Source organism: Taeniopygia guttata, chromosome 7 (genome assembly GCF_048771995.1).
Source record: "Taeniopygia guttata chromosome 7, bTaeGut7.mat, whole genome shotgun sequence".
NCBI lineage: Eukaryota > Metazoa > Chordata > Aves > Passeriformes > Estrildidae > Taeniopygia > Taeniopygia guttata.
The window spans coordinates 26465331-26492521 of NC_133032.1; the positions used below are offsets into that span (position 1 = coordinate 26465331).

Sequence of the window (27191 nt, forward strand, 5' to 3'; positions counted from 1 at the left end):
GTTAAATAAGAACAACTTGCTGTCTTTTTTTGCAAAACCTATATGTGTGCTTGGTTGTGTTCCCATTCGAGCATCTTGCAGAGATGGCAAATTATTTTTCACTGGGTTGTCTTGAACTAGAAATGTATATATAAATAAATATTGTCTCAGAACTTAATAATAGTTTGGCCTTTCATCAGGTTTTCTAGTTCTCCTTAGAATTAAAACTATGGCTTTTTCACTGATTGTGTAGAGTAGAAACTGAAGTGGACTAGTCAATTGATTAGTGTGGCATATCTGGTGTTTCATGTACTAATTCACACTGAATAACTGACCTTACTATTTCTATATTAGATCATGATAATATACTTACATCAGTGGCAGTACCTGACCAAACTCAGCAAATCTTAATTTTCAACACACTAAAAATATAGTTCAAAATATTTACAAAATAATTTGTTTTAATAGTTTAGAATAAACTTTATTTCAGTATGGCTAATGAGTTTTCTGAAGTGAGCTTTCTTCTGTTACTCAACACTACCAAATTAGGTCAAGTTGTGATTTCAAAGATAGTTGAATCTATAAAACCTGACACACAAAACTTTAAGTAGACTCTTTGAAAAGACAGGCACATTAAGTTGGATAGAAATTGCAGCTGATTTATGGCACCCATATAACACTAATGGCCTAACAGATAAGACTGTTTTGCCTACCTGAAAAACTTCAGTCTTGAGCAGAGAAACTGTTAGGGAAAGTCAGTTTGTGGTGATTTTTATGAATATATTTAATAATACAAAATTTTAACAAACACCTGTCATCAACAGCTTACTTTGATGCTAAGGTAGGAAAAAACCCTTAAAAATTATCCCAATTTCAGAGAGCTGATGACCAATGATAAATATATTTGTCATATACCTGATAATTGACAGTCCTCTGTATATCATTTACACTTGGAATCTAATCTGACAATCAGTTGGGCACATGATTAGCCAATAAATAGTTGTACATATATGATTACTTGAATCAAACATCAACTAAACACAGAGTATAATAATAGGTGAAAATAGGTAGAGAAGGGAGTAGATGGCAATAACAAATGACAATTTCTTGCTTTCTTTCTCTAAGCACAGACTGTTTTTGATGCAAAGGAATGAACAAATCAACTCAATGCCCTCCTACTGTGAATTTGGCCTTTCATCTTCAAAGTACTTTCCAAACGTTTATTAATTATCTTTACAACAGTCCGTAAGGCTAATAGATAAATGCCAGCCTTCCTATGAGAAACCGAAACACGAAGGTGGAGCCATTGGTTGGCCGCATGGTGAGTCAGCACGGAATCTAAGATCAAAATCCAGAAGGGCCCGGCACCCGCTCTTGGTCAGTCGCTGCTTTTAGTCTCTTTCGTGGTCTTGTCTTCCTGTGTGCCAAAGACTTGATTTTTTTGTTTTGCTGGCTTTCCTCCCATTTGCCTTCTGCTTCCTGCAGGCCTCACTGGAGATCAGATCATGTGCAAATTTGCAGGTACAGTTTTCATTTTTCTTTCTTCCCTCATCCTTCTTACTTAAGTAAATGCCCAGCCTTCTTGTCCCCTTATGCCCTATCCTTGGACTGTGCATTTTAGAGAAAGTAATAAACCTTAAATTGACTGAATCTTACATTCATTAATTTGACATATCAGAGCATAATGATGTAATCTTTCTAATTAAATGGCTGCACCTAAAAAATCACAAGAATGGATCTCATGTCTTGAATCAATTAATGAAATACTTCTTTTGATGGCTTCCTATAAATCTCCAAGTCTATGTTTCTGTACAAAATGTTAAGGATCTCACCTCTTTTATTCCAGTGATTCCCATAGCTATAGCCATAGATTTAACTATCTAAGCAATAATGATTGTGAAGACAGGCATGTTCCTTTGGACAATTTGGGATGATTCTTGCCTTCTTAGTCAGTACCTTATCCAGTTACAGCTACAATTCACTACCAGAGCAGAAGCTCATATATTGTAGAGGTCTCATTTTGTCCTTTGAGACTGCCTCCTAAAAACCAGTCAGGCTCCCTACTAAGACTCCATCCAAAGGTTCTCTTGGCTCTAAGGGATCATCCTGGAGAAAGCTGACCAAACTCAGACCATATAAATTGCTACTAAGTGATAGTGTTTTAATTGGTTGTGTGTAGGGGTTTCCAGTGGAAAATGCTGGACACAAAGACTGAAGTAGATTTAGGAAAACTGAAGGTGGCTCTCAATCTCCCTGGACCTATGTTCTTCCCTGTAGCTGCTGTAAAACCTAGTGCAGAAATGCTGCTGAGTCTCAGTGTAGAAAGATTGGCAAAGTACTCTGAGAAAAGACAAAAATTTGCTGTAGTAATAATAAACACATGCTGTTCTAAAGATACAAAAGCCTCGGTAAGGTTATTATAGAGTAGGAATTTGATTTGTTTTTCTAAATTTAGACATCTATTGCCATCTGAGATGACAGAGGCTATCCTGTCTGCCACTCAATTAATACACCTGTAGAACTCAGATCTCTTACAGGACCTATGCTGTAGTTGCAATTTGGGTGTTTTAATTTCACAGGGTCTCTTGAGCTAGATGCTTATATCTGGACTTATTTTGACCCTATATAACATGTAGTCACTGTGCAGTTTTTCATCTAAATTAATCACTGTCTTGAAACTTGTTATGGACAAAGCATAAACAAAACACTTGTTTTGCAAGGGGAGGTATGAAATCGATTGCTAGCAATAAGAATGTGGTCAAAACAGAAAGACTACAGAAGAAAGGAATTCACAAATGAAAAACCTGTGCTCCTTAGGATGGATGTGAATATTGTGTAAATAGACATTAGTTAGAGGTTTAATTGTGACAACATTGTCTCTCATAATTATAGGTTACACCAACTCTTATGTTTGTTCGCAAGGTTAAACACATCACAACAATGCTTCTGACCATGTCTGACATCCAGAATTGCACCTTCACTTAAGAAACATCCTCTGCCTGTTTATCCTTTATAATTTCCCAACCACTCTGGAGCCCTATACTTAATTGACTTTGGCATAGATTCTCATCCTGAAAACACTTGGAAGCACGTGCATAATTAATGTTTGGGTATTTCTACTGAATACAGTAATAGGCAGTTATGTGTTTTAAAGGACTGAAGACATAATTAGTGAGCAGCCCATAGATTTAAAAGACTACTTGAAATTTACCTTAAAAAGCAACTTAAGCCAACCCCTTCCACAATGAAACAAGAGCCCTCCCTCAGCCCCAGCTGAGGTCAGAAAAAAAAATCAATGTACTGTATTGAGACAATTTGAAATCCTTTGATCTTGCCACTGTTTTATGTCTTCTGTGTGTGTGAACCCATGTGGTGTAGTTTGAGAATTTACTTATTATACATTTGTTCTTGGCAGTACCAGTAATATACAGACTTCCTCAGATTTTTCGCCTAGTTGTTTTAAGTTGTTTGAAAATATTTTCCCTTTTTCCTGATAATAATACATCAGGAAAAGATTCTTGTTTCCTCAAGACTCATGTGCCAGGCTTCATATGACCAGGACCCCATGATGTTGCTAACTTTGCATATCAGTTCCCTTAATTTATTAATGATCATTTCATCCATTTGGGAGTGCTAGCCATAATAATAGGGTGGAGAAGTATTAAATAACAGCCAGTTATCAGTCATATGTGTGTTTTCTTGTTAGCTGATTAAGGGTACTGAATAGATTTGAGCTTCAGATACTTAAAAAACTAAGAGCTCTGCAGAAAGAGGTAAGCCACTTTTCCAGCTCTGATGGAACAGTGTTTGCACAGAGCTGAAACCAAGGGCTAAAACCTCCTCTGGGGCCAAAGGCTTTGAAAAACTTTCTGAGGCAGAGGAGGTTGCATCCTGTCCCTGAGCACACTACATAAATATATTTCTGCTAGCAGATTCCACATTCCACTTTAGACATTGCAGGATCTCCCTGGAGGTATCTCTGGAATATGATTCAGGCCCTGGGTGTCATAAATGAAACAGAGAGACTGCTTTCTATGGTATTATCTCAACTTTCACTTCAGATTAGTTAGAAAAGTAACAAAACAATATCAATATGAATGTTCTTATTAGAGCCCTTATAAAAGACATTTCAGAACAAACTGAATTTTCCAGGTTTTGGTTTTTTTGTTTGTTTTTTTTTTTTAATTTTTAAATTGATTATTATGCTTGCCACCTTTAAAGCAAATAGCCTGAAGATGGACAAAGCTTTCTATGGGAATATCTTTCCCTGGCTATTAGTTGAAGTTTGCTGTGTTAGTGAAGGCATATACCATCAGTGACAAGAAGGTATCTGATTGAGTCTGATGGGTAAACTGTTCTTTGAAAGCTAAGGTTAGGATTTATGAGAATTGAAGGCCAAGTGATTGTAGAATGATGACTAATTACTAGATTATTATGTTGTCATTATTATTGTAAATAATCAATATAGCACTAACATCAAAGGGTTATTGTAATGACAGTGCAAAGGGGAAAAGACTGGCTTATTATTCTTAATAAGATATGGCAACTTAGTTAAACTTAGTTAAATTTGTCTAACATCAAATACAGCCAGGTGGTAGTATGAGGTTTTTCTAGTACTCAGAACTGTGTGTCAGACCCATCTCTGCAGGTTTTGCTAAAGATGTATTTGGTTCAGTATCATGCCCCAGTGCAGAGCCCTGTTCACACAGGGTGCTGTATATGGGTGAAGGGCTCTACCTGCAAGATTGATGGCTACCCAACTGATGGTTGTTGAAGTGCATATTATTTGCATAACTCCAGAACAGTTCAAATAAATAATTTTATTTGCGGACATATGCTTACTTCACCATGTCATTCTAAGTACATCTTGTACTTTATGCTTTACCTTCCAAAAAATTGCTTTCAAGTTGTGGCTGGTTTGAACATAACTGTATCTTGGTCTTCAAAGACAAACATGTTTTTGTAAAACTGTTCTGGAGTCACCCAGAGACAGAAATTGATAGTGCAACTGAAGCTCTTCCCTTTTCTTGCTGTGGGATCACTGATACTACAGGGTGTTCAGTTCAAGTTAGTGGCAGGTCAAAAGAAACTTGTATTCCCTGATTCACTTCTATTCCAAGAAGTTTTTCAATATTGTCTTAAATCTAGAAATGTTTTTGTTTGGTCTTTATTTCATTGAAATAAATGGAAGCTAAATGTACCTGAAGTTAAAAATGTGTTTTTAAGCATTTTCTTGGCATAGAATCAGACTAAAACATTGCAGAAAGGTGAACAGGAATATCAAAATCTTACTGTCTTAAAGAGGTCAACCATAACCTCCAACAGGAGTAATTTAAGGCAAGGAAACCTTTTACTTCTAACAGTTGGGGTATTTTTTCGGGGATACAAATACTGTCTGACTTGCTTTCATATTTGATTTTATTGTATGTATCAAAATTCCTTAACAATGAATTAATGAATAAAGGCAAAATTCATAGGTATTAGAAGGCTGTGGGAAAAATAAAAAATCCCAGTTTTTTCATATTGCATACTAAAATACACACAGGAAACAAAATACTGTTTGTTAAGCACTCTTTTGTTGTTTAGTAACAGAACAATGACACCTGATAGGAGACAAACTGCAGTAAGTTCTAATGAAGAAAACAAACCTACAGCACCAAATGAGCTTAAATTGCAGATAGGCTGTTATCTTACCCTCCAGACTCATTTCAGTCTCTTCCTCAACACAGTGTTCCAGTTCAAGTAAATAATTCCCTCTCTTGAGAATGAATGTGCAGTATGATATAGGCAGTCTGCAGAAATGTTACTCTTGACATTTGGGTGCAAAACATCCACTTGTCCCTAAGTAGATGTGGTGACTTCTTTTCTTTTAATTACTTTTTTCTCATTTGGTACAAGATGTTTTCTTTATTTGAGTTTAGGGTACAATGTTTTCTTATGACTGAGAAAGATTGGACAAAAAGAGTCTCTTCTTGAAACCAGTTGTCCTATAACATATGGCATAACATATAATGTATGATTTTGAGTTGTTTTGGTCACTAGACTTGCTATCATTTATCAACTACCAAAGTTTAGCTTGCTTACGTGAGCTGGTTCAGCTCTCTGAGCTGGAGTTGTGTATAAGCTAGATCATTCTAGCCTCTCCAAACAACCCTCTCAATTCTGAATTTGCTGGAGGTTCTGGATGGTTTTCTCACAGAGTTTGTCACAGAAGCCTAGCTCTGGTCCCGAAAATAATGACTGTTTCAGTTTAAAACAAATCATCTGCCATCTAGCCCTGAGAGAGGAGCTGTCACTTGGAAGTCTGAATGAAACAAATCCCATAAGAGGAGGACACTGTGGATCTTAAAGAAACTGGGAGGGAGTAGATGTTTAGTTAATGATCATTAGTAGGTAAAGATGTTCAAATTGCTAACATGTAAGTGACATGAACAGGTCTGGAGTAAAGCCTGGGAGACTTTTCTATCCCACTTTTACCTGTTTTCCTGTGCAAGAGCATTGCAAACTCAGAGAGTCAGCTGATGCAGATGGCAGGTCTGGGAGTTGAATGTGTGGGGTTATGAGCAGCAGAGCCACAGCTTCCCATGCCTAAGTCATAGCAGGGGGCAGTGCAGTACAGGCTTCTGATCTTCACCCTTCAAAAGACACAGATTATATATATTCTTTCCAGTTTTGCTTGGCTTTGTGTGAGCTGAATGAATAAAAAACCACTTTGCACACCAAGAGGTGTGTCTTAATGAAGAATGGCAAGAGTATGATAATTGAATTTCAGGAAACCTCTCAGCTGAGTGTAGGATCCGAGTGAGCATGAGGTCTCTCACTATGATTCATGCCTCTTTGGTTAAATCATGATGACAATTGCAGTATTATTTGGTAAAATTGCTATTGTTCTACATTCAGCAGCTCTATTACAAGGACAGTGCTTAAAGAAGCTGCCACTAATGTGGGAAGTTATTTAAAGCCAGAATGTATCCTCTCTGTGTCTTTCTTGGAAGTGTATCTGACTACTACTCTCATCATAGTTATGCACTTACCAATAACGAAAATATTTTCAGTTGTTTACATCTTATAGTTTAATTGTTGCCCTTGTTGCTAGAAAAATTAAATTTTTTTTTCTTCTAGACAGCTGTCTTAATAGAAATACTTGGAAAAATGTCTTTTGAATGAAATTATTTTTATATTTAAATCAGAAACTTAAAAAATCTAAAAACTAGTTTAGTATTTATATTTGTTCATTCAAATAATAGCTAGAGTAATTATATTAGTAATATATTTTTAAGAAAGCATATGGAATTTATCCACTGAAAAAAAACTTTAGCTAGGAAGACTATAACATAATTATATGTCTTATTAATTCAAATGTCCATGTTCATTCTGCCAGTGACCATTAGTCAGGGCTGGTCTCAAATCCATGGCTGGTGTGCTGTGCCATTGTGTAAGTTGTTGCTGCAAGACTGCTGAGTCGGGGGTACCAAGTAAAACTGGGAACTCCTCTTGTATAATTTCCAGCTATTAAACATCCTAAATACATCAGAAATCTGTAAATGTTCTAAAAAGATTCTGTTGAGCCGGTCAACCTGAAAAGAGACCTGCATCTATAAAAATGTATTTACAAGGGCTTCACAAAGCAATCTAATACAATTTGGATTTATTGAAGTATTTGAGGCTTTTTTTAGCAGCATCTTAGATGTAAAAATCAAAGTGCTCAAGCTACTATATTATGATGGACATCAGTATTGTAAGGGAAAAAAACCCAAGCACAGACTTTAATAAGCATGCTGGGAAGATCATCAGCAAAGTGGAGGCAAATTTAGGAAAAAAACTATGAATTTCCCCTACCTGCCAACTCCCCTGCTTTTGGCAATACCTCACAAATCAGCTATGGCCTTTTAGCTATATGTCTAACTCCTCTGGACACTCAGCAGGGAAATTGTTAGAAAAGGATATAACATACATGCCTGTGGATGTAAGAAACTCTGGCAGGTACCTGGTGGCAGCAAGTAGCCTGTGTCATGGTGTGCAGTGACTCTGGTGTGGCTGGGACACGTGTGACCTGCAGTGGACAAACTGCAGGGTTTATCTGCATGTGCAGTCCTGTGCATCACACACTGTGCACTGAGGACAGGCGACCTCACTGCGCACACGGTACAGCCTCCACTTGCATCCCCTACAGCAGCGTTCCAGACTCACTCTGCGCTCACTCTGTGTCACACTGGACAGAGCACACATTCTTCCATGTGAGAAATCCCAAAGAGATACAGTAACCATTGCTTTTCACATTTCAAAAGATGGTTTTCCATGTTTTCTTTGCCTTTTGTCATAGCTTAAATATCACCCAAACCCAATTCATTACCAGTAGAAAGAATTGCCGAGATGATGATTTCACCTATATAATGCAATGCACTTGTATAAAATTCAGTGAACACTCAATCAGAAATGATTATTTAAACTCTAATTCCAGAGAGTTAGAAACTAGAGAAAACATCATTCTCTAGTAACAAAAAAAGGTCTAACCAGCAGTACAGCGCTGGTAAGTGTTCCTGGTGTTCCTGGATGAACTGCTGTTGTATCACATATATGTATGTATGCATGATGTACCTGACAGACCAGATCAGACCCCATCAATCCAGTAACCAAACCATAACAGTGGCCACAAGTGCCACCAGAGACGGGGCTGGAAAAGATGTGAGTCCAATGGGATAGTCTGCAATGGAGCAGGGCAGGCATCTGTCACACAGAGCTCCTCCAGATTGTGCTGCCTTCCTGCTGAGATACAAGTAACAGCCAGGGTCCACCCATGGAATACACTGCCCTTGTGAGCAGAAGTGTAAGAACTGACAGTTAAGAGATTTAAAACCACAAAATATCAGTTTTGATATGTTGTAGGGTTTTTATTTAATATGGGCTAATAATATTAAAATTGTTAAGGTTTAGGAAAAGCAATTATCTTTTTAGCTGTTAGTAAAGAATAGAACAGTTTAAGCAGTAAAGCTGTATAAGACAAACCATCAAGAAAACTTACTCTGCTTTTGATACCAGTCTGAGAAAAGATCTTCTGCAAAATTTTAAGGAATATACTATAAGAAGAAACAACTCACCTAGGATAACCAATCCCATTAAAATAGCAATTTTAGGCTTCCTATGTTTATATTTAATTTTATTTCTGAATTATTTTTTCTCAAGGTATAGTTCCCATTATGCAAAGTATAATCCATGATTCATGCATAGAAAGTCATCTAATTAATGTAAGAATACTTTGAACAAGATCACAGGAGTGGCAACGCCAGGACTGGTTATTGGCCTGTTATGTCAGGCATTTGCTTTTGGGTGGCCTATATACTTGGGGGAAAAAAACCAACCACCCCCCCCCCAAAAAAAATCAAACAAAAAATCCACAACCCAAACCAAAAGCAATTTTACACACAGAGGAGGGAACTTCACCGTATTACACAATGAAAATATAATCTCAGCTCTGGCAGCCAAGAACAATCATTATGATTTCAACTGCACAAGGACAAATAATTCTTATATATTTTCATAGTATCCTGCAAAAGATCTAGCTTATTGTACATTTTGACCTTTTCTTAAGTTCTATAAACATGCAGTTTTTTGTGGTGGTCAATACCAAAGGTAGGTCACATAGTGTGCAAAAAAAGGACTTATGGTAGGAACTGGGATGCTTCATCTGAAGCAGACAGCCTGAGCCAGCAGCAACTGGTTCGATTCTACACCACCTTCATTAGAATAGAAAAGCTATTTCAATTAAATAGCTTAAATTTTGGTACCCTGTTTAGGTGGGTTTTTTTGGTTTTTTTTGTGGGTTTTTTTTTTTTTGTTTGTTTTGTTTTTTTTGGGGGGGAGTTTTTTTTTCTTGGAAGCTCAGAATTGAGAGCGCTCTCCTTGGCAGTGTTTCATCCATAGTCTTGAGGCACTTGGCGCTTCCCTAACAACCCCAGCTTCTTGAATCTGCATATTCAAGAACGTCACGTTTTTCAAGAAGCCAGAAAACAAAAAGGCAGCAGCAAAGAGCCGAGCCAGAGGCAACACCAGGGCCCGCGGCACGGACAGCCGGGCTCACGGTTGCCGGGCTGCCGCCGGGAGCGGTGGCTGCGGGCCCGGCGCTGCCCAGCGGAGCCGCGCGGGGCGCCGCTGCCGCTCCCGCTCCGCCGGGCGCTGGCGGGGCGGGCCGGGGCGGGCCGGGCCCCGGGCCGGGGCGGGCCGGGCCCCGGGGCGGGGCGGGCCGGGGCCCCGGGGCGGGGCGGGCCGGGCGGGGGCGGCGCTGCCGCCGCGTACAAAAGGCGCTGCGCCGCCGCTCGCCGGCCCGGCGCTCTCGGCAGCCCAGAGTATCGAGCCGGGCGTCGAGCGGCGCTCGGCCCCTCCGCGGCGGAGCGACCCCCGCCGCCCGCGGCGCATAAGGCCAAGGCTTTCCGACTTCAGCTACAGTGCTAGCTAAGTCGGGGAAGGCAACACGGAGCGAAGCCGCGCGTCCCCCCCCTTCTCTCGGCAGCGGGCAGCGGCGGAGCGGGCCGGCATGGCGCGGGCAGCGGAGCCGGAGGGCCGGCGGCGCGGCGGTCAGTGCGGGCCTGAGCGCTTCCCGGGCGCGGTGACCGGGCGGGGCTGCCCGCGGGTGGGGGGCACCGAATCCCGCCGTGTCCCGGTGGCGCCTCGCTCTCGAACGGTGTCCGCGGCAGCGAGCCCTGCCTGCTGCACCGAAATGCGGTGGGTGTGCCCGCGTTTGCTTTAGCATCTGTTTCTTATTTCTCATTTAGGATCTGTGATTGCCTATTTTACGTCTGCAAAGTTTCTTCTTTATCTTGGACATGCACTGTCCACTTGGGTAAGTAAAATACTGGCCTGGTAGAAGTAGGATTTTATTAATCTGGCTATGGTTTACCTGAGCTTTATTGGTGCTTTCCAGAAATCTTCACAAATTAGCACACCACCGTAGAGGTCTTGTTACAACACTTTGCTGTTAAGTCTTCAAAATCTTTACAAGATATGTTGCAATAGGTTTAGTTTTAGTGCAGAGTAGTACAGTAGTCAATTTTTGGAGGGACTGGTTCTGTACCTTTTAATGTTTTTAAATAACTATAGAACCAGTGAGATTCCTTATAGAGGAGCAGAATGAGAGACAGCCCATTGCAGCATTATATCTGAAGGACTCATATTTACTAATGGGAAATACTCAGTGTTTACAATGGACTCAATACTGCCACTCCCTAGCTAACTTGTTGACAGCATCAGGAGTTGTCCTCTGTAAAATCACTTGCCTCCTAAAATTATTTTCTTCTGTGCTAATATAACTTACTATACCAGCTTTTACTCACTTGACGAATACTAAAAATACTATTGTAACATATGCACTAAAATTAGACAATCTGGTTCTGTTCCACAGAATAAAATTAAGAATATGTGTTTATTTTAACACAATCTTCGTTCTCTAGACAATGGAGACTGGTTGGTTGGCTTGGTTCAAAAATAAATAGAAGGTTTCTCCCCATTTTCTTTGTTCTGTGTTTTGGTCCTTTGTTGGAACACTTGGATTGGTTTGATTGTTGAACAAATGGCTGATCTACAGTTACAACAGCACATGCCTAACTGGAGTGTCTTGCTTTCACAAACCTGAAAGGACGTGTACTGATGTTCATCTTGATGAAAGAAGTCTTTGAGTGGTATCAAATGTTTGTTTAAACAAGTACAATATTTTGGCAGTTGTTAATATTAAAAAGCAGCGAGCCAAACAGCTCCTTCAGAGGTCAGGGCTTATTGCCTGCCACAGTTTTTGTCAGTCATGCCCACAAAGTGCCTCACTGGGAATTTGGCAACCCTGCTTACTTCTCTCTGGCCAGTGCTTCACAGCTCTGTGCTGGACTTGCTCTGAGTCCCTGACTAAAGGTGGCAAGCACAGTTAGAAAACAATCTTGAACATATTAACAAATGATAGACTACAAGATATCTGTTTAGCAATATTAATGGGATACTCCTGGTGGATTTTGTGCTGAAAATTTTGACTCAAAATCCCCCAGCCAAATCTGCTCAAACAACAGAAGTTATTCTGCAGTAGCTTATTTTGACAGAACTGAGTGCAGGATTTCACCTTTTGTATCTCCTAAGCTTTGGTGTTCCTGTAGTGTGAAGGGTTTTGCTACCAGAAACAGTAAACAAATACCAAGTAGTAGATCATCTTTGTTTTAGAATGGCTCTGTCTGCAATACAAACCTGAGAGAAATGGGGTTTTGCTGTAATTGAGAAAGCTGATTAGGTTTCTGTGTTACTATGCCTTTCCCAAATGCCAAGAGAAGCAGTAAATGATTAAACATGTCACATCTCCAGAAATGTTCAGACTTGAACAAAGTCTAGACTCTGTAGGGCCCTTGCTCAGTCAAATGTGTGCCTGGCCTCAGGGATCTTAATAGGCTGGACAGCAATGCTGCACTGGAGTCTCAGACCTTATGCTGTTGCTGTCTATCCCTCAGCAATACAGAAGGAACAGCATGGAACTGGGTTTGCCTTGTTGGTGTCAGGTCTAATGTTTCCCAGGAGATCAGCTGATTCTGACTTCTCAGCCTTATCTGTGCACCTCAGGCCTCAGGAGACTGTCAGTAGGTGGTAGCCCGGCTATTCCTCAACTTGTTGACTTCAGTTCTGATGTGGGATTGTATACATTCAGTAGAAGGTGATTATAAGATTAATTAAAATTACGGAAGGGGAAGAGCTGTCTTTAAATAATGATGCTGAACAGCTGTAGCTATTTAAAAGTTTTGAAATAGCCACATTTTGAGACAATTTAAGATGGGACTAAGTGTATATAATCAAGGATCTGCCTATTTCTGAAAACAGTATTTGCTGTTCAAATTTCAGTAGCTCTTAGCTTGAAGTGACATACCTGCTACAAAGCTCAGCAATTCACTAATATTTTCCTGCTCCTTTATCTATTCTTTATGGTTTTTAATTATTGAAAAAAATATCATACTTTCTGGTTCAAACAGCATTGGCATGATCAAAATAGTCTGGGTAAATGTGCTGGATAAAATTGAACAGTATTCACAGGCTCTCAGATAAGTGTGCAGAAAATCATGATGTCTCTCGAGTCAAAAGAACCTTTCCACAAGTTTGAAGTGAGATTCAGTTTTTCACTCTGACAGGAGTGATTGGCACTGACTTGCACATGCTTAGGTTTTTTTAAAAATGCCTTTTTAAATTTTTGTCAGAATCCAGTAACTGAAACATCTATATGAAGTTTCTAGCTTAATATGAAAGTATTTTTGGATTGTTTTTCTAGCTTAATAGGCAGCTATCTGGATTAATTCACCTGCATGTATTTAAGTGAAATTTCATGAAGTACCACCTCAGGTTATATTAAGTGCAAGCTGGAATTGGGAAATTTGATGCCTGTGGATTCATTGCTGGGATATTTTCTATATATTTCTACTAAGTAACTATGGAATGTAAGTGGAAAATATTTACAGAAGGCTTTAGGTATCTCTTGAGTGAAAAATGTTTTGGAATATATGAGAGGAGACACAAGATGATCATGCTTATAGTAGCATTTGTCACTGGATGCAATTTTAAAAAGCATACAAAATACCCTGGGGTTTTTATTTGAAAAGATGGAATTTTTCTTTCCATGATTGGAGTATTTTTTTTTCAGTCTGTGCTTAAGGAAACAAGTATCAATGTTTACATGTTACAATGTTTACAGAAAACTCCTTCAGTGAACTCAAATAACATTAAAAGGAAAGTGCTTTTTGTGTCTGTACTATACTGAGGGCTAATCACACTTTGCAATTATTTTGACCTTCCAATAGTATGTTTTTTATGTAACTTTTGATTGCTGTGGTACATGCTAAGTTACATTTGGCTGGCTTTGATTTTTAAAAGTTCTTTTATGTTACACCTCCCCCAGCCCTTCCGAAATGTGAGGTACTTAAAAATTTGTTCTCTCTGCTGTATCACATAGCAACTATTTGTTTTAGATAAGGCAACAGAAGAAAACAGTTTCAAGTTTGATTTGTAGGAGACTAATGTTAGGGACCCTATTAAACAACCCGTGTACCTTGGAGTGGTATTAATGATTTCTATTCATCTGGTTTTTTACTGATTACAGAAAGTATTCTGTCATGTATTGATGCAATATGTTCAAAAGTAAAGTGAGATGTGACAAAAAGAAAACCCTCCATGTATTTATTAGCAAACCTAAGAACATTTTGAATAGAATGAAAATGACTTCACTTGGATATGTTTAACAATTTGGGTGTCCCTTTTGTACATGTAGCAAGTGGTTATCAGGACATGAATGTGTTTTATTTTAAGCACTAGGTTAAATTAACAATAGGCTGAACTAGCAGTGAGTTTACAACAAGTTAAATGAGCTATGCTATTCTACCTCCTCTGAGTAATATGCCAGTGCTGTACACTAAAACCAGCTGAAGTCCATTGATTTTAGAAACTTCAGTTAACATTTACCCATATCTATCCTAAATTGTATGATAACTTGTTTCCACTTGACTCACTCTTGTGTTATGAAGCAGCAGTTAAGCTTTGATCATCTAAGAGCAAACTGCTGCCTTGAAAAGCTATTTAAATAGTGATGGTAAAGCTGTTGTTAATATTTTATCTGCACTGGAGAATTTGTGTAAGCTTTTTAAGGTTTGCTGGATGTGGCTGGTGATAGACTTTGTTCAGTAATATACTAATAGAAAATATCTGGGATTTTTGGATTTGTGGTATTACAAGCTGTAATGATTCACTTGATTAGGACAGATGATCTTAATGACACTGGGATAAAATCAATGGTGACAGCATGCAGCAATCAAAAAACCTCCTAAGAAACCAACAACCACAAAAAATCCCTGTACCACCTTTGTACATGTAACAGATCTCTATTTTAGTCCAGACTTTTGATAGAACTTTAGTAAAACAGTGAACCTGTGTACCTCTAAAGAGCAACCAGTAATGATGTGTATGTTCTCTTACTCTTAAAGGGAGATCGCATGTGGCATTTTGCTGTGTCTGTTTTCCTGGTTGAACTTTATGGAAACAGCTTACTCCTGACTGCGGTCTATGGCCTGGTTGTGGCGGGATCCGTTCTTCTCCTGGGAGCCCTTATTGGAGACTGGGTGGACAAGAACGCCAGGCTCAAAGGTTAGATGCCTAGAGCAGGTTATTTCCTTAAGGATGGATCAAATTCATGTTAAAAAGGTGAAGCTGACAGAGTGAATTCCTCAAGTCAAATATGAGAATGGGGCTTGCTGTTCTCTCTGAAGAAGGGCAGAGTGGTTTCTGAGTGGTGATGGTTATGCAGAGATATGCTTAAAGACAGGAGGAAAGCAGTTTTAAGTCATGGTATGTCTGTTACTCAGGCCAAACCTATGTGAAGTGTAGAGATATATGGAAACACAAAAGGTAAAAAATATAACAACTTTAAGGTAAATAGCTTTAAGGACTACAGGCCAAATTCTATTTACATTAAAACACTAACATACACTTGTTGTCTTTTGTCTGGATACAAACATCTTTCACTTAAGTGTAAACACACTGCAATTGCATTATGAATATTGTATATATGCTCTAATCTGTTTTACAAATAAAATGGAATCAAGTTCTTCAAATGAAATTTTATTTTCCAGAAATTTTTGAAATAGTATCCCTTCCATAGTAGGTTGAAGATGAATTTTAAAGGCTTGAGCTAGGTTTTTACTAAAAACATACTATCAGCATTTAAACAGGGGGCTTAGTTTGAGAGAAGACCTACTTTCGGTGTAAATCAAGAGCTACAAAGTTACATTAACCATTAGTTTGTTTCTCTAAAACAAGTTTCTCTGACAATGGAAGATTCAGAATCTACTATAAAGTATCCTTTTGCCACCTGTTTTGGGGGAGATTAGGAAAACAAGGCTATTTAATAAATCTGTGTTCCTTAATTATGTCCACCTTAAGGCTATAGTTAGCTCATTCTTATGTTCATAACTGTTGCTTTCTGTTTTGTTTAAAACAGTGGCCCAGACATCCTTGATTGTGCAGAATTCATCTGTCATCCTGTGTGGTGTTATCCTGATGATTATCTTCTTGTTTAAGACACAGCTTTTGACATTATACCATGGATGGCTTCTTGTGAGTGCTTCAGCTTGTTAATAAGAAATTAATCTATGAAGAAACTTTGGGAAGCTGGGAGATGGATGAATTTTTATATTTTTCTCTATTCTGTATAGACATTTCTGGGAGCCAAAACTGACAAATGAAACTGCACTTGTTAGGTAAACAGATCATGATTGGTTTCTACCAGGAATTGTAGACTTGATCTTGTTTTGTGTGAAGAATAATGCTGAAATGTATGGAATCAAATACAAGTCTTTTCTGCTTTTGTAGAAAGTGGAGATGTCCATCAGTTTTCTCACATAACTCTTTCCCCTCATCTTTCTAGACCTTGTGCTATATCCTGGTTATCACAATAGCAAATATTGCCAATTTGGCCAGCACTGCCACAGCGATCACAATTCAGAGGGACTGGATTGTTGTGGTTGCAGGGGAAGACAGAAGCAAACTGGCAGGTGAAATATATTGCCTTTATAATACCTTGTATGTCTTACTTTCCAAGCTTGATTTTATTTTTGTTCTAAGACTGGAGTTTTACAGAGATCAGTGCATCTTTTAGTTCCAGATATTATGAGAAAACATCAAGTAAAAGGGCAGCCTTTATTTTGCTCTTCCTCACTCTGGACTACAGCTACTGAGATCACAAATTACTATGTTGATTGCAATTCAGTTAGGCATCCCCAAACTTGTTTTGCCCTCCTCGTAGTTCTGCTGCAGCTCTGTTAGGAAAACTAGTTTTGCTGAACAAGCCAAGTGTTGCAATACTTTATTTTTAGGTCCTGGAATGAAACAGAGAACTCTTGTGTAACTGGGCTTCTCTCATAGGGATCAAAGAAAGATGCATGAAGAGAATGAAGTCCAGAACAGTTAAGTAGGTATATTGGGAAATTGCCAGTAGGTAATACTGTGCATGCAGGCACATTTGAAACCTTGCATTTATCTTGCATTAGATGTCTAATTCAGAGCTGTGAACTTTCCTTCAGCTGGATTTGGAAGCTCTGCTTTCTTTTGACATTGGGTACTTTTGAGCATGGACTACAGACAAAATGCTTTCTAGGCAAAAGATTATTTATGTTTGCTTCTCCCCCTGTGCCCTGCACTTGCACAGTGATGTTGATACTACTAGGAGGGAGAGTTAATTCCCATCCATATCCTATTGCAGCTTGGTAGTCATGACACTTCTTGGATGTGAGAGATTGGGACTCTCACCAAGGCTGCACAAGGTGAATTATACACCAAAGGGTGTATAACAATCTTTGGCTGTGCTGCTCCTCTGATTGTAACAGTGTGGAAAGCAGCATTTTTTGTGATGAATATGGTCAGGCTGTATAGGCTCTGAATCAACCCCATAAGAGGACTTAAGCCTTCTCAGATAGAGGAACTGATACTGAACTGCAAACAAGGCACAGTAATTTAACATTACCCAGACCTCTATAGCTCACCTCTATAGTTTATATATCTTCAGGCTTAGACAATATTTCAGCTTCTGAACTCTAATTTTGTATAAAACTGCCTGAATTGCCCAAAAAGTTCAGAGTTCTTTTGGAAATTTGAATCCTGTGTTCCAGATTTTTACTTGATGTTTATCTCCAATGAAAGAATGTTATTTATGTATTTTTATCCAGAAAAGGCTAATTCTTAGATGCATTTAAAGTGTCATACTTTTATTTCCCAGTCTACAGATTATCCTTAATCTTTTATGTTGACCTTGCAGTGCCTTTCTAGGTCATGCCTTTTGTAGAGCAGTAATAAAGATGAACTTTCTTCACACATGTGTGAATCAGAGGTAGAAAAATAGCAGCTATCTGTAAAAGTCTTAGGCTAATGAGAACTATTAAAGCTTTCTTGTTGTGTCAGATCTTATTCAGCAAATCATCTCCCCCATCCCTGTCCCACATAGACACATGAGGTAAAGTACAGACCACACCTGCAGAGAACTGCTGCCTGGGAGTCAGTCCTGCCTCTTTACTGCTTCATGAGCTCAGGCACAATTGTATGACCACTTACATTTTGTGCTGAGAAATCAGGCCAGAGATTGCTGTAAATTCTCTTATGACTTGATTGAGAATGAAAACAAACACTGGATTAAGCACCTTAGTTCAACAGATTTATCTGAAACATCCCTTCCAGGCTGAACAGGCTTGTTTTCTGTTTAACCATGATGTAATCTGGAGACTATTTGAAACTCCTTAATGTAAAAAAAAAAAAAAACCAAAAACAAAAAAACCTTCCTAAGTCCTAATGCTGACTTTGCAGCAAATACTGTTGTCCATCTCCACATTGTTACCTCTCCTCAAAAAGAAATCTTAGTTATACAAGTTAGTGGAATAGGGAAATAGAAAATTACCTTAACTTCTCCTTTGTTGCCCTTGATTAGTTTTCCTACTCACTCTTTGTACCTTTTCTGAGTGGAATTATAACTCAACTCAAAAAACAAAGGTTAGTTGGTTGGAATTTTTAAAGCCAAATATTATGCAAGTATCTTAACTATTTGACTGAGGGTTAACTAAGTTAACATTGAATTGACTTAGAGTAACCCAAATGTTTCTTTGAATGGCAAGGACTAATTCTTTACAGAGTCAATAAAGCAGCTTCATACTGATGTAGGATTTCAATTGGCCTTCACAAGCTCTAGTTTTACTGTAGGACTCTAAAAGGGGATTCATGTGTGAAACCACTGTCTAGCAACTTGTAGGAGTGGAAGAATGGCACTATTAATTGCAAACTTACTGGTACCCAGACAGTTTAATGACAGTAAAGTAGATAAGTTTGAGGCTGAGGCATTCCCTAGCAACAAATGAAAGATGCATTTGTACTGAGAATGGGTTGCTTGTTTTGACTGTAAACATCAAAGGACCAGAAAGGAGTGAGGACTTTGCTCAGTAAGATCTAAGGATGCCTACAGCTGCCATCAACCAATGTGACTTAACAAGGAAATGTAAAAGCCATTTCAAAGTTCTGCTGCTATCAGAGGTTCTTTGGCCACCAGTTATTAGAAGTGAATGGAGGAGGCTAACAAATACATGTTCCAATACTGGGAGATAGATTACTATCTTCCCAAGAACAATTCCACCTTATGAGATTCCTGGAGCTGTGCCTGCTAGGTTTGAGTGTTACAGAGATAGAGCTTAGAGCCCATAGTATCAGTGCTGTGTAAAAGTGATCTCATCTCATGATGAGCAGGACTATGTTGCCACTGTAAACCCAGCATGCTAAACCTGGAAGACTTCATGCAGGCAAAACTGGCAGGAGTACAGATTTGGCTTACAAACACCTTGGTTAGTTGCAGTGAACTTAAATATTGAAACAGTCTGAAGGTGCCTCTGGTTACTTCTGGAACCAGTTAACAGTTGGAGCAAGACTTGTAGCTTTACCTTTATACATGTGCAATTCACAATTATATCAATAAATATTTCACTATAAGTGTTCACCAGTCATTTCATCATCAAATAATTTGACAGATATGAATGCCACAATAAGAAGAATTGATCAGCTGACAAATATCTTGGCCCCAATGGCTGTTGGTCAGATAATGACATTTGGCTCCCCGATGATTGGCTGCGGATTCATTTCTGGCTGGAACCTGATGTCGATGTGTGTGGAATATCTGCTGCTCTGGAAGGTTTATCAGAAAACTCCTACTTTGGCTCACAAATCTGCAAAAGTTGAAGCATCAGAACTGAAACAGCTGAATGCAAAGAAAGGTATTGAAAACACAGAAATGCAACTACTCAATTTCACTCTATATTCATTGCATCAGTCAAGCCAAGTGTTGACTTCTGTCCTCCACAGGCTTTGAGGCTAAATAACTTTCTACTCCTAGCTTAGAGATTTCAGGTTTGGGATATAGGTACCAGAGACTCTAATCTAAGTCACACCACTCCGTGCAGCTTTTTGAGGAATTTCATAAAATGCAGCCGAAGAATGAATTGTCTTCTTTTTGTTAACCCCTTAGAGTAAGTCTGCCTTGTAACTTCAGGCTGATCATAAGGAATGCTCCTACCCATCCATAGGGTAGCTGATAAGCTGGACCAGGCCCTTGGCTCTGTAGTGTCTGCAGCCTCTGTAAGACTATTCCTTGTTAACTTATCTCTGCTTACACCTAGTACTGACAGGCTTTCAGGAGGTTCTAGAACAGATGGGCATATTTCTATTCTGGCATGACTGAATGATTTTTACATGCTCCAGGAAATGATGGAGAAAAAAAAGTAACTCTTTTGGCCTTCAGCTCTGCTTCCTTGGCCAAGTAGTACAAGTGGGATTTGCAGTGTAGATGACTATGGCTATTACTATAAGTAACACTGAAATTGATATTAATATTACTTTAGATAGACTCAATATCAGAAATGTAAATTCAGAAGCAGACCTTTTATTGTGAAGTAGTAGCAGATGCTGAAATACTACAGTATTTCTTCATTTTTAAGGTAGCAATATATGAATGCTACTGAAAGCTCATGTTATGGCCCCCCAGCTGTAACATAGGTGGTGAATTTTTGTTTGTTTTGTTGTTTTTTTAAAATTTTTTTTAAATATGAAGAATTTCTGTGTTCTGTTTAAATGCTAACTAACAATTTTGTCTCAATATATTGTGAGTTAGAAAGCTGTTATTTGAAGTACTGAGGACATGTATCTTTCCAGCTGTCAGATCCACGGTGGTCACAGCTGGTCCAGTAAGCTGTTGGACCAGGCTGATGGCAGTCAAGTATTAGAGAACAAGAGAGTTTAGAAGGCTCCACAGCTTTGGAACTGGCTCTTAAATACTTCTGGGGAATGAAGCATTTAGCAAATGTAAATATGGAGGAAACACTTGATTAATCTTTGCTCTTAAACAGTATTCTGATTTCATTAAGAAGACTTGTGTTTTTAAAAGTTACTGAAGTAACTTTTAAAGTACTTCAGTACTCACTGAAGTACTTCACGCATCTCACTTGCTGTATGTGGAGTTAGTTTTGAATTTAATAGTGTAAAAGCACTGCTCAGGCATTCAGACATTTGTGGAATTTCTATCCTCCTTACTAGTGGAAATAGTGCAGTGAGTTTTTGGATTTTTGTGATCGGTGGAAGTGCCTTTTTCCTTTATTACAGTGAGAATGGAGTTGTAGAAATGCATGGGGTTTTTGGTTTTTTTTTAAGTCAAGCTTTGAAAACTTTTAACTCTGGACAGGCTCCAGCCTTGGTTCTTCTGCCATTGACATGGGATACTGACAGATGTTTAAGTATGCCCTTCTTTTTTCAGTCAGTGCTTTTAAGCATACAAAGCTGTGTTAAAATGCCAACTGATGCTGGCATTCATTAGACAAATTTTTCTGTGGAGCTGGGTGTTGAGTCACAAGTCTAAAAGCAGGCAGTGCTTTCTCCTGTCACTGTCTAATTAAATTGATAGGGATAAACTTTACTTGATCTTACTCCCCAGGTAGGATTTAAGAACACTTTAAATGCTTTTAATTTAGGTAATTAAGAGAAAGCTTGGCAGAGAAGTTTGACTGATGCACTTCTGCAGTAGCGAGCTTATAGCAAACAATTGTCTGTTGCTTTACACTGTGCATTTTGCAGGCAGGAGTGTGTCTGACAGCTCCATTTCTGTTTACAGAGAGTGACATGAAGCCCGCTGAAGGAGTGCAGTTAATTATTGAGAAAGATGTGAGTGGCTTTGAGCCCCAGCAGGAGAAGGAAGTCGGCTGTGCTGCCCGGATTGCCGAACCTTTCATAACGTTCCGGGACGGATGGGTTGCGTACTACAACCAGCCGGTGTTCCTTGCAGGCATGGGCCTTGCATTTCTCTATATGACTGTTCTGGGATTTGATTGTATCACTACAGGCTATGCATACACTCAGGGGCTGAGTGGCTCTGTGCTAAGCCTCCTCATGGGTGCCTCAGCAGTCACTGGCATCATGGGAACAGTGGCTTTCACTTGGCTTCGGCGCAAATGTGGCCTCATTCGCACGGGCCTTATTTCTGGAGTTGCTCAGTTGGCTTGTCTGATCCTCTGTGCCATCTCTGTATTTATGCCTGGAAGTCCTATGGATTTGACTGTTTCTCCATTTGCTGACATCAGTGCCAGGCTGTTTGAAAATGAACCATTGCCTACTATAGCATCTCCAGAACCTGAAATGATTTTTGCAACTGGAATACCCAACTTGTTAAACGGGTCTATTGCTCCTGTTAACAGTGACCCAGAGATGAGTCCTGAGCCTGTGCCTTTAATCTCTGTTAGTCTCCTGTTTGCAGGAGTCATTGCTGCTAGAGTTGGTAAGTATCATGTCTCTATTACAATAAGTTTATTATCTACTTTTAATTCTAAAAGTTACAGTAGCTATCAACTAAATACAATTGGTTGTAGAATTAGAGACAATAATTGGAATGTTTATCTTGTTTCTGGGGCTAGTTGATTATACTTCACATAAAAATGAAATGGTCCTGCAATAGTATCACTAGGGTGAAGACTGCAATACTAACTCCATGTATATTTTATGTCACTAAGAGAAAAGTTACCACATTTGGAGATGATTGTAATGTATTTTTTGGAAAGCTTATCTCTAAATGATTTTTTGTTCATAACCAAATGAAACCACTTGTTACTAGGAAACAGTATCAAACACATCTGCTATGAAAACCTTCAAGTTTCAGAGTTTACTAAATAAATCCATTTCTTTAAATTGTCTTGGCATTTAGAAGGAAAGCTTTGATTTGGATGACAGCCTAGGTTTTTGAGGTATTTCTGGTTAGCATAATGTTAGTATCTGTCGACAGAATAGGCAGTCAAATATATAAATTTAATGAACAGTAATGATCATATGTAGAATCATTATCCTCAGTTTCTGTAGTTTTTGCTGAATTCTAGAGGAATAAAATACTTGATTCGCATGTATTAGTTTTTTTGCAAGATAAAAGCTGGACAGACTAAAGCAGTATGGAAGCTAATAGTCAACCATTTGAAATTGTGTATTCTGCATAGTTTAAAAGATGTTTGCTTTTTTTCTTTATGCAGAATGTTAATGATTGCACCTAGCATGAATACACTCTAAATAGCTGTAAGCCAGCTATTTAAACAAGGAAAGGATGAGTAAAAGATTGGCTAGATAGTCATGATGAAACGGGATGTGACAGGCAACTTAATGTGTCAAGTTTATATATTTCAAGAAATTTTTGTAAAAGGAAAGTAAACTGCTCTTGACTGAGCGTGGTGAAATCAGTTCTAGTTAACAAGAGGATATCTTATCCTGTGCATTTTTGGCAGAATTGAGTGCTTGGAAGGATGAACTGAATTGTGCCAGTGATGAGTTTGCCATAGGAAGCCAGCAGTATGGATAATTGTTTTCTCTCTCCATAGGCCTTTGGTCCTTTGATTTGACTGTCACACAGTTACTCCAAGAAAACGTCATAGAATCTGAAAGAGGCATCATAAACGGTGTCCAAAACTCCATGAATTATCTTCTTGACTTGCTGCACTTCATCATGGTCATCTTGGCCCCAAACCCTGAAGCCTTTGGCTTATTGGTGCTTATTTCTGTGTCTTTTGTTGCAATGGGCCACATAATGTACTTCAGATTTGCCCAAAAAAGCTTGGGAAAACAACTTTTTGTTTGTCACACTCCTGATCCCAAAACAGCCCCTGACAGTTCACCACCTGGTAACACATCTACTGTCTGAAAGGATCCACTTCTCTTTACTAACTTTGCTTCACAAATACCATGGTTAAGCACATATACTTCCTTTTATGACCCTGTTTTGAGGTGTTTCTCTAGAGTTGAATGCATAACTTAGCTCTTTGGGGAAGCTGTCCCAAGAGTCAAAATTCATTTTACAGTGACCCTGTAAATGTTTCATGTTTGGCAGAGGACAGCCTGGTTGGATCTTGACAGCTGCAGTATCAAAGGTTCCTCACAAGTCTGGTGTTTGATCACAAAAATACTGTTCAAGTACCACATCTGTACCCCATAGTGATGCTGTGGTTAAATGGTTATACATACTCAATTTACCATGAATTCTGAATAATTCTTGTGTTCATTGAGTAAAATGAGGTCTTGTCCTTCTTTTTACTTCAGAACAACTTTTTATGCAGTATTTGGTTGGAGTTTTTCCTCCAGTATTCCTTTACCATGAACAGTACTGCTCACCTTTATTCTTAAAGTGGTCTAAACATCCTCTTTAAACATTGGACTTTGATGGTCCTTGTGGGTCCCTTCTAACTCACAATATTCTATGATCCTTCTTGAATTCTTCCAATAAACAGATTTTTTTTTCCCTAAAACCTTTATAGTATTTTATGTTCTGGTTTAACTTTATGGAAACACCTTTGCAGGTTTTTTTGCATGTTTCCTTACAAATTAGAATAGTGTTAGGTACAAGATATTGTATTACACTTTTGTTGCACTTCTTAGAGTAAAACAGCCTCATTTAGCAGAAGCTATTGATGTAACATTACAAAGCATGGCTTTTAAATTGCAAATGGCAGGTTTGCTCAGGTTTGATGTAGCAGAAAGTGCTAAGGTCAGGAGTACTGGTACAGAAAGGTAATTCTAGTGCTAACTTAGTTTTTGCCTCAGAGTACAAGCAGCTTTAGTTAATTTTCCAATATATCAGACTTTAATAAGATTTCTGGAAACAATTGCATTTGAAAATAGTTAATATTTCATGCAAAAGGTGGATTACTTGCATTTATCTGATGTGTATGTGAATTTTGCCTTTGTTCTAAAATACTGCAAAACCAATGAGATGATGGACTGAGAGGCCCTCTAAAGCAACTTCAGAGCAATGAAAATGATACATCCCCTCTGTTCAATAAGTTCTTGCCTTTTTTTTTTTGTTAGTTTTGGTTTTTTTACCCTGCATGTGTACTAACACAGTACTTCCATAGTCGTTAACCCTATGTGCACTTTTGTGGAAACTACGCACTTTGCTTTCTCAGTAGAGTTGAACCTGGTGGTGTTCCGAGTTTTCTTATGGCTTGGCAGTCTGAGTTCTAAATTTAAATATTGGTAAATTTTTTTTGCAGAATAAATAGTATGTGAAAACATAATGTCAGCAACTTGTGAGATGTATCCTCTGTAACTTTAAAGGGTTTTTTTGATTTTAGGTACTGTCCTTCAGTCATATATGCTGCCAGACTCAACCCTGGAATGTAAGTGTGTGAACTCCATTGAATTTAAAGGCGTTACACCAGGGCTGAATCTAGGGCAGTCATCACAAATTTTGTAACAATTACATTATCCATCAAAGTATGTAAAGAATCTCCAGTGGCTTTTGTCTCAGATACAATGTTTTGTAAGAGGTGTGAAATTGAATGAATGGGAATCCAATGTACAACCAATGGACTTGTAGCCCATAGTTTTCAATAGCTGGATGTAAAGATTTTTCTCTAATGGACCAAACCTTATAATTTCTCTATGTTGCTGAAAGCTTCTCAGGGATGTTTTCACTAGGTTTATAAGTGTTTATACTTTGACCAAGCATTTGGGTTTTATTTTGATATAATAAAGTAAAGTAGGTAATTTAGAGTAGGTTTAAAATTTGTGACTCAATCCTGAGTGTAACTTAAGGAAAGGGAATATTGACATCAGCAGAATTTGTCAGAAGACAAATAAAAGAAGCTTATCTAGATATGTAGAGTAAATATGTCCAAAGGATAGCTTTATATGGTAAGTACACTAGTAAATAAAATAGCTCTGATTTGCCAAATATGTTTTCTCATGTGTATCTAATTTAAATTGGGACCAGATTTTAATGTTGTTAAATATAAATAAAGGTAGTCCAAATGTCAGTGAATGCCTCTATACTGCACTTTGAAAAACATCTGAATGCCACTGTATATCTTGGACTCACTGGCCATCAGGGAAACAAAGCTGAAAATGCAGCTTTTTTTGCGCTGTCTAGAGTGCACAGAACCCAGGATGCCTAAAATTTAGTGCTGTAGCACTAAGCACCAGACTTAATGCAGAGAGGATGCATTTCTGAAGTCTGGAGAGCTCCAAAAATGTGATAAATAGAGCTGGGGGGATGCCATGTTCCTGTCTGTTCCCAAAGGCTTTTTTTTTTTTTTCTTTATCCAAGAACAATTTAGTCTTGTTTAATTTGAGTAGCAAATTGTTTCCTAAATAGTTCCACTAGATAGTGCAGTACTATTAGGAGAGGACTGGAGCTTTGTATTTGGTAAACATGTGGTTAGGATTCATATGTGCACATCACAGCTGGAAGGCAAGACAATCATAAAATAGAAAAGTGAATGCTAGTTTGAAGAGGAACAAAGAGGTTTAAATTGGAAAACTTGTGTGTATTGATCTGCATTGGATGTCAGAAAATGTATGCTGCTTGAGCACAGCCCATTTGTGTGTGAGTCCAAGATGTCTGCAGACACCTTTACTCAGTAGTACTTTGAAGCAGTGTGGAACCTGAAGTCTTACTTAGCAGGACTTCCATTAAGTGAGCATTTTTGGCCTTGTATTTATTTATTTTTTAAAAAAATGTCCAAATTGGATGAAAACTGCCCTTAAAAATGTACGTACTAGAAAGCAGTCTTACCAGAATATTTTCTTATACAACCTTATGCTGGACATAGTATTGATTTATGTATTACTATTGTTAAAGCTAATTAATAAATTTGCATAAAAACTTCTTTGTCCTGTATTTTTCAGTTTGTGGGTATCTGGGTATGCTACACTTAGCATGGATCCTGTGCAGAAAGCTTTTTTATATGATGGGTTGGAACTGCCATGAAGCACAAACAAAGAGCATTGAGGAGGAGGCAAGTAACAAATGTCAAGATCTTTCAGTGATCTTGTTACTCTTTGGTGAATTGATTTTAATTTACCATCCACAGTGCTAAGTTAAGACACAACAGATGAAAGTCTTGCAACCTCAGCCTGGATCTTGCATTGGCAATAGAAGAGTTTTGTGTCTTGGCCTGCTGAGCAACAGAAAGGAAATTATTTTACTTTACCATGTATCTTTACATACTGAATTTGAGGTGATGGCCTTCTGAAGCAGCAACCTGTAGGTGAGAGCTCCAGGGACAGGAGTGGTCAAGGTTTAGTAGTCAAGTACTTTTCAATACTAAACCCAGAATGTTTCATACAGGACTGCTTCTGGCTTTGTGTATTTAGGATATGTTTGCACAAAT

General features: G+C 38.4%; 1 protein-coding gene across 2 annotated transcripts; it reads left to right on the plus strand.

Moving 5' to 3' along the window:
* Positions 1–1386: 1386 nt before the first annotated feature.
* SLC40A1 (solute carrier family 40 member 1) lies at positions 1387–26687 on the plus strand. 2 transcript variants are annotated; one of them, XM_072931599.1, is made up of 8 exons: positions 1387–1500; positions 10749–10816; positions 14964–15123; positions 15977–16092; positions 16403–16529; positions 19536–19778; positions 21665–22324; positions 23406–26687. In XM_072931599.1, exons 1-8 carry the CDS (start codon positions 1485–1487, stop codon positions 23723–23725), a joined length of 1710 nt encoding a protein of 569 aa, XP_072787700.1. In that variant the 5' UTR covers positions 1387–1484; the 3' UTR covers positions 23726–26687. The 2 variants fall into 2 exon arrangements, with proteins under 2 accessions (XP_072787700.1, XP_030133717.3); XM_030277857.4 differs by lacking the exon at positions 1387–1500 and adding an exon at positions 10303–10550.
* Positions 26688–27191: the final 504 nt, after the last annotated feature.

Excerpts from the sequence above, each read along its gene's own strand:
- SLC40A1 (XM_030277857.4), top strand. The coding sequence starts at position 10,511 with ATGGCGCGGGCAGCGGAGCCGGAGGGCCGGCGGCGCGGCG. Across the intron at positions 10,817-14,963 it reads GACATGCACTGTCCACTTGG|GGAGATCGCATGTGGCATTT; the intron begins GTAAGTAAAATA and ends TTACTCTTAAAG. Across the intron at positions 19,779-21,664 it reads ACAGCTGAATGCAAAGAAAG|AGAGTGACATGAAGCCCGCT; the intron begins GTATTGAAAACA and ends TTCTGTTTACAG.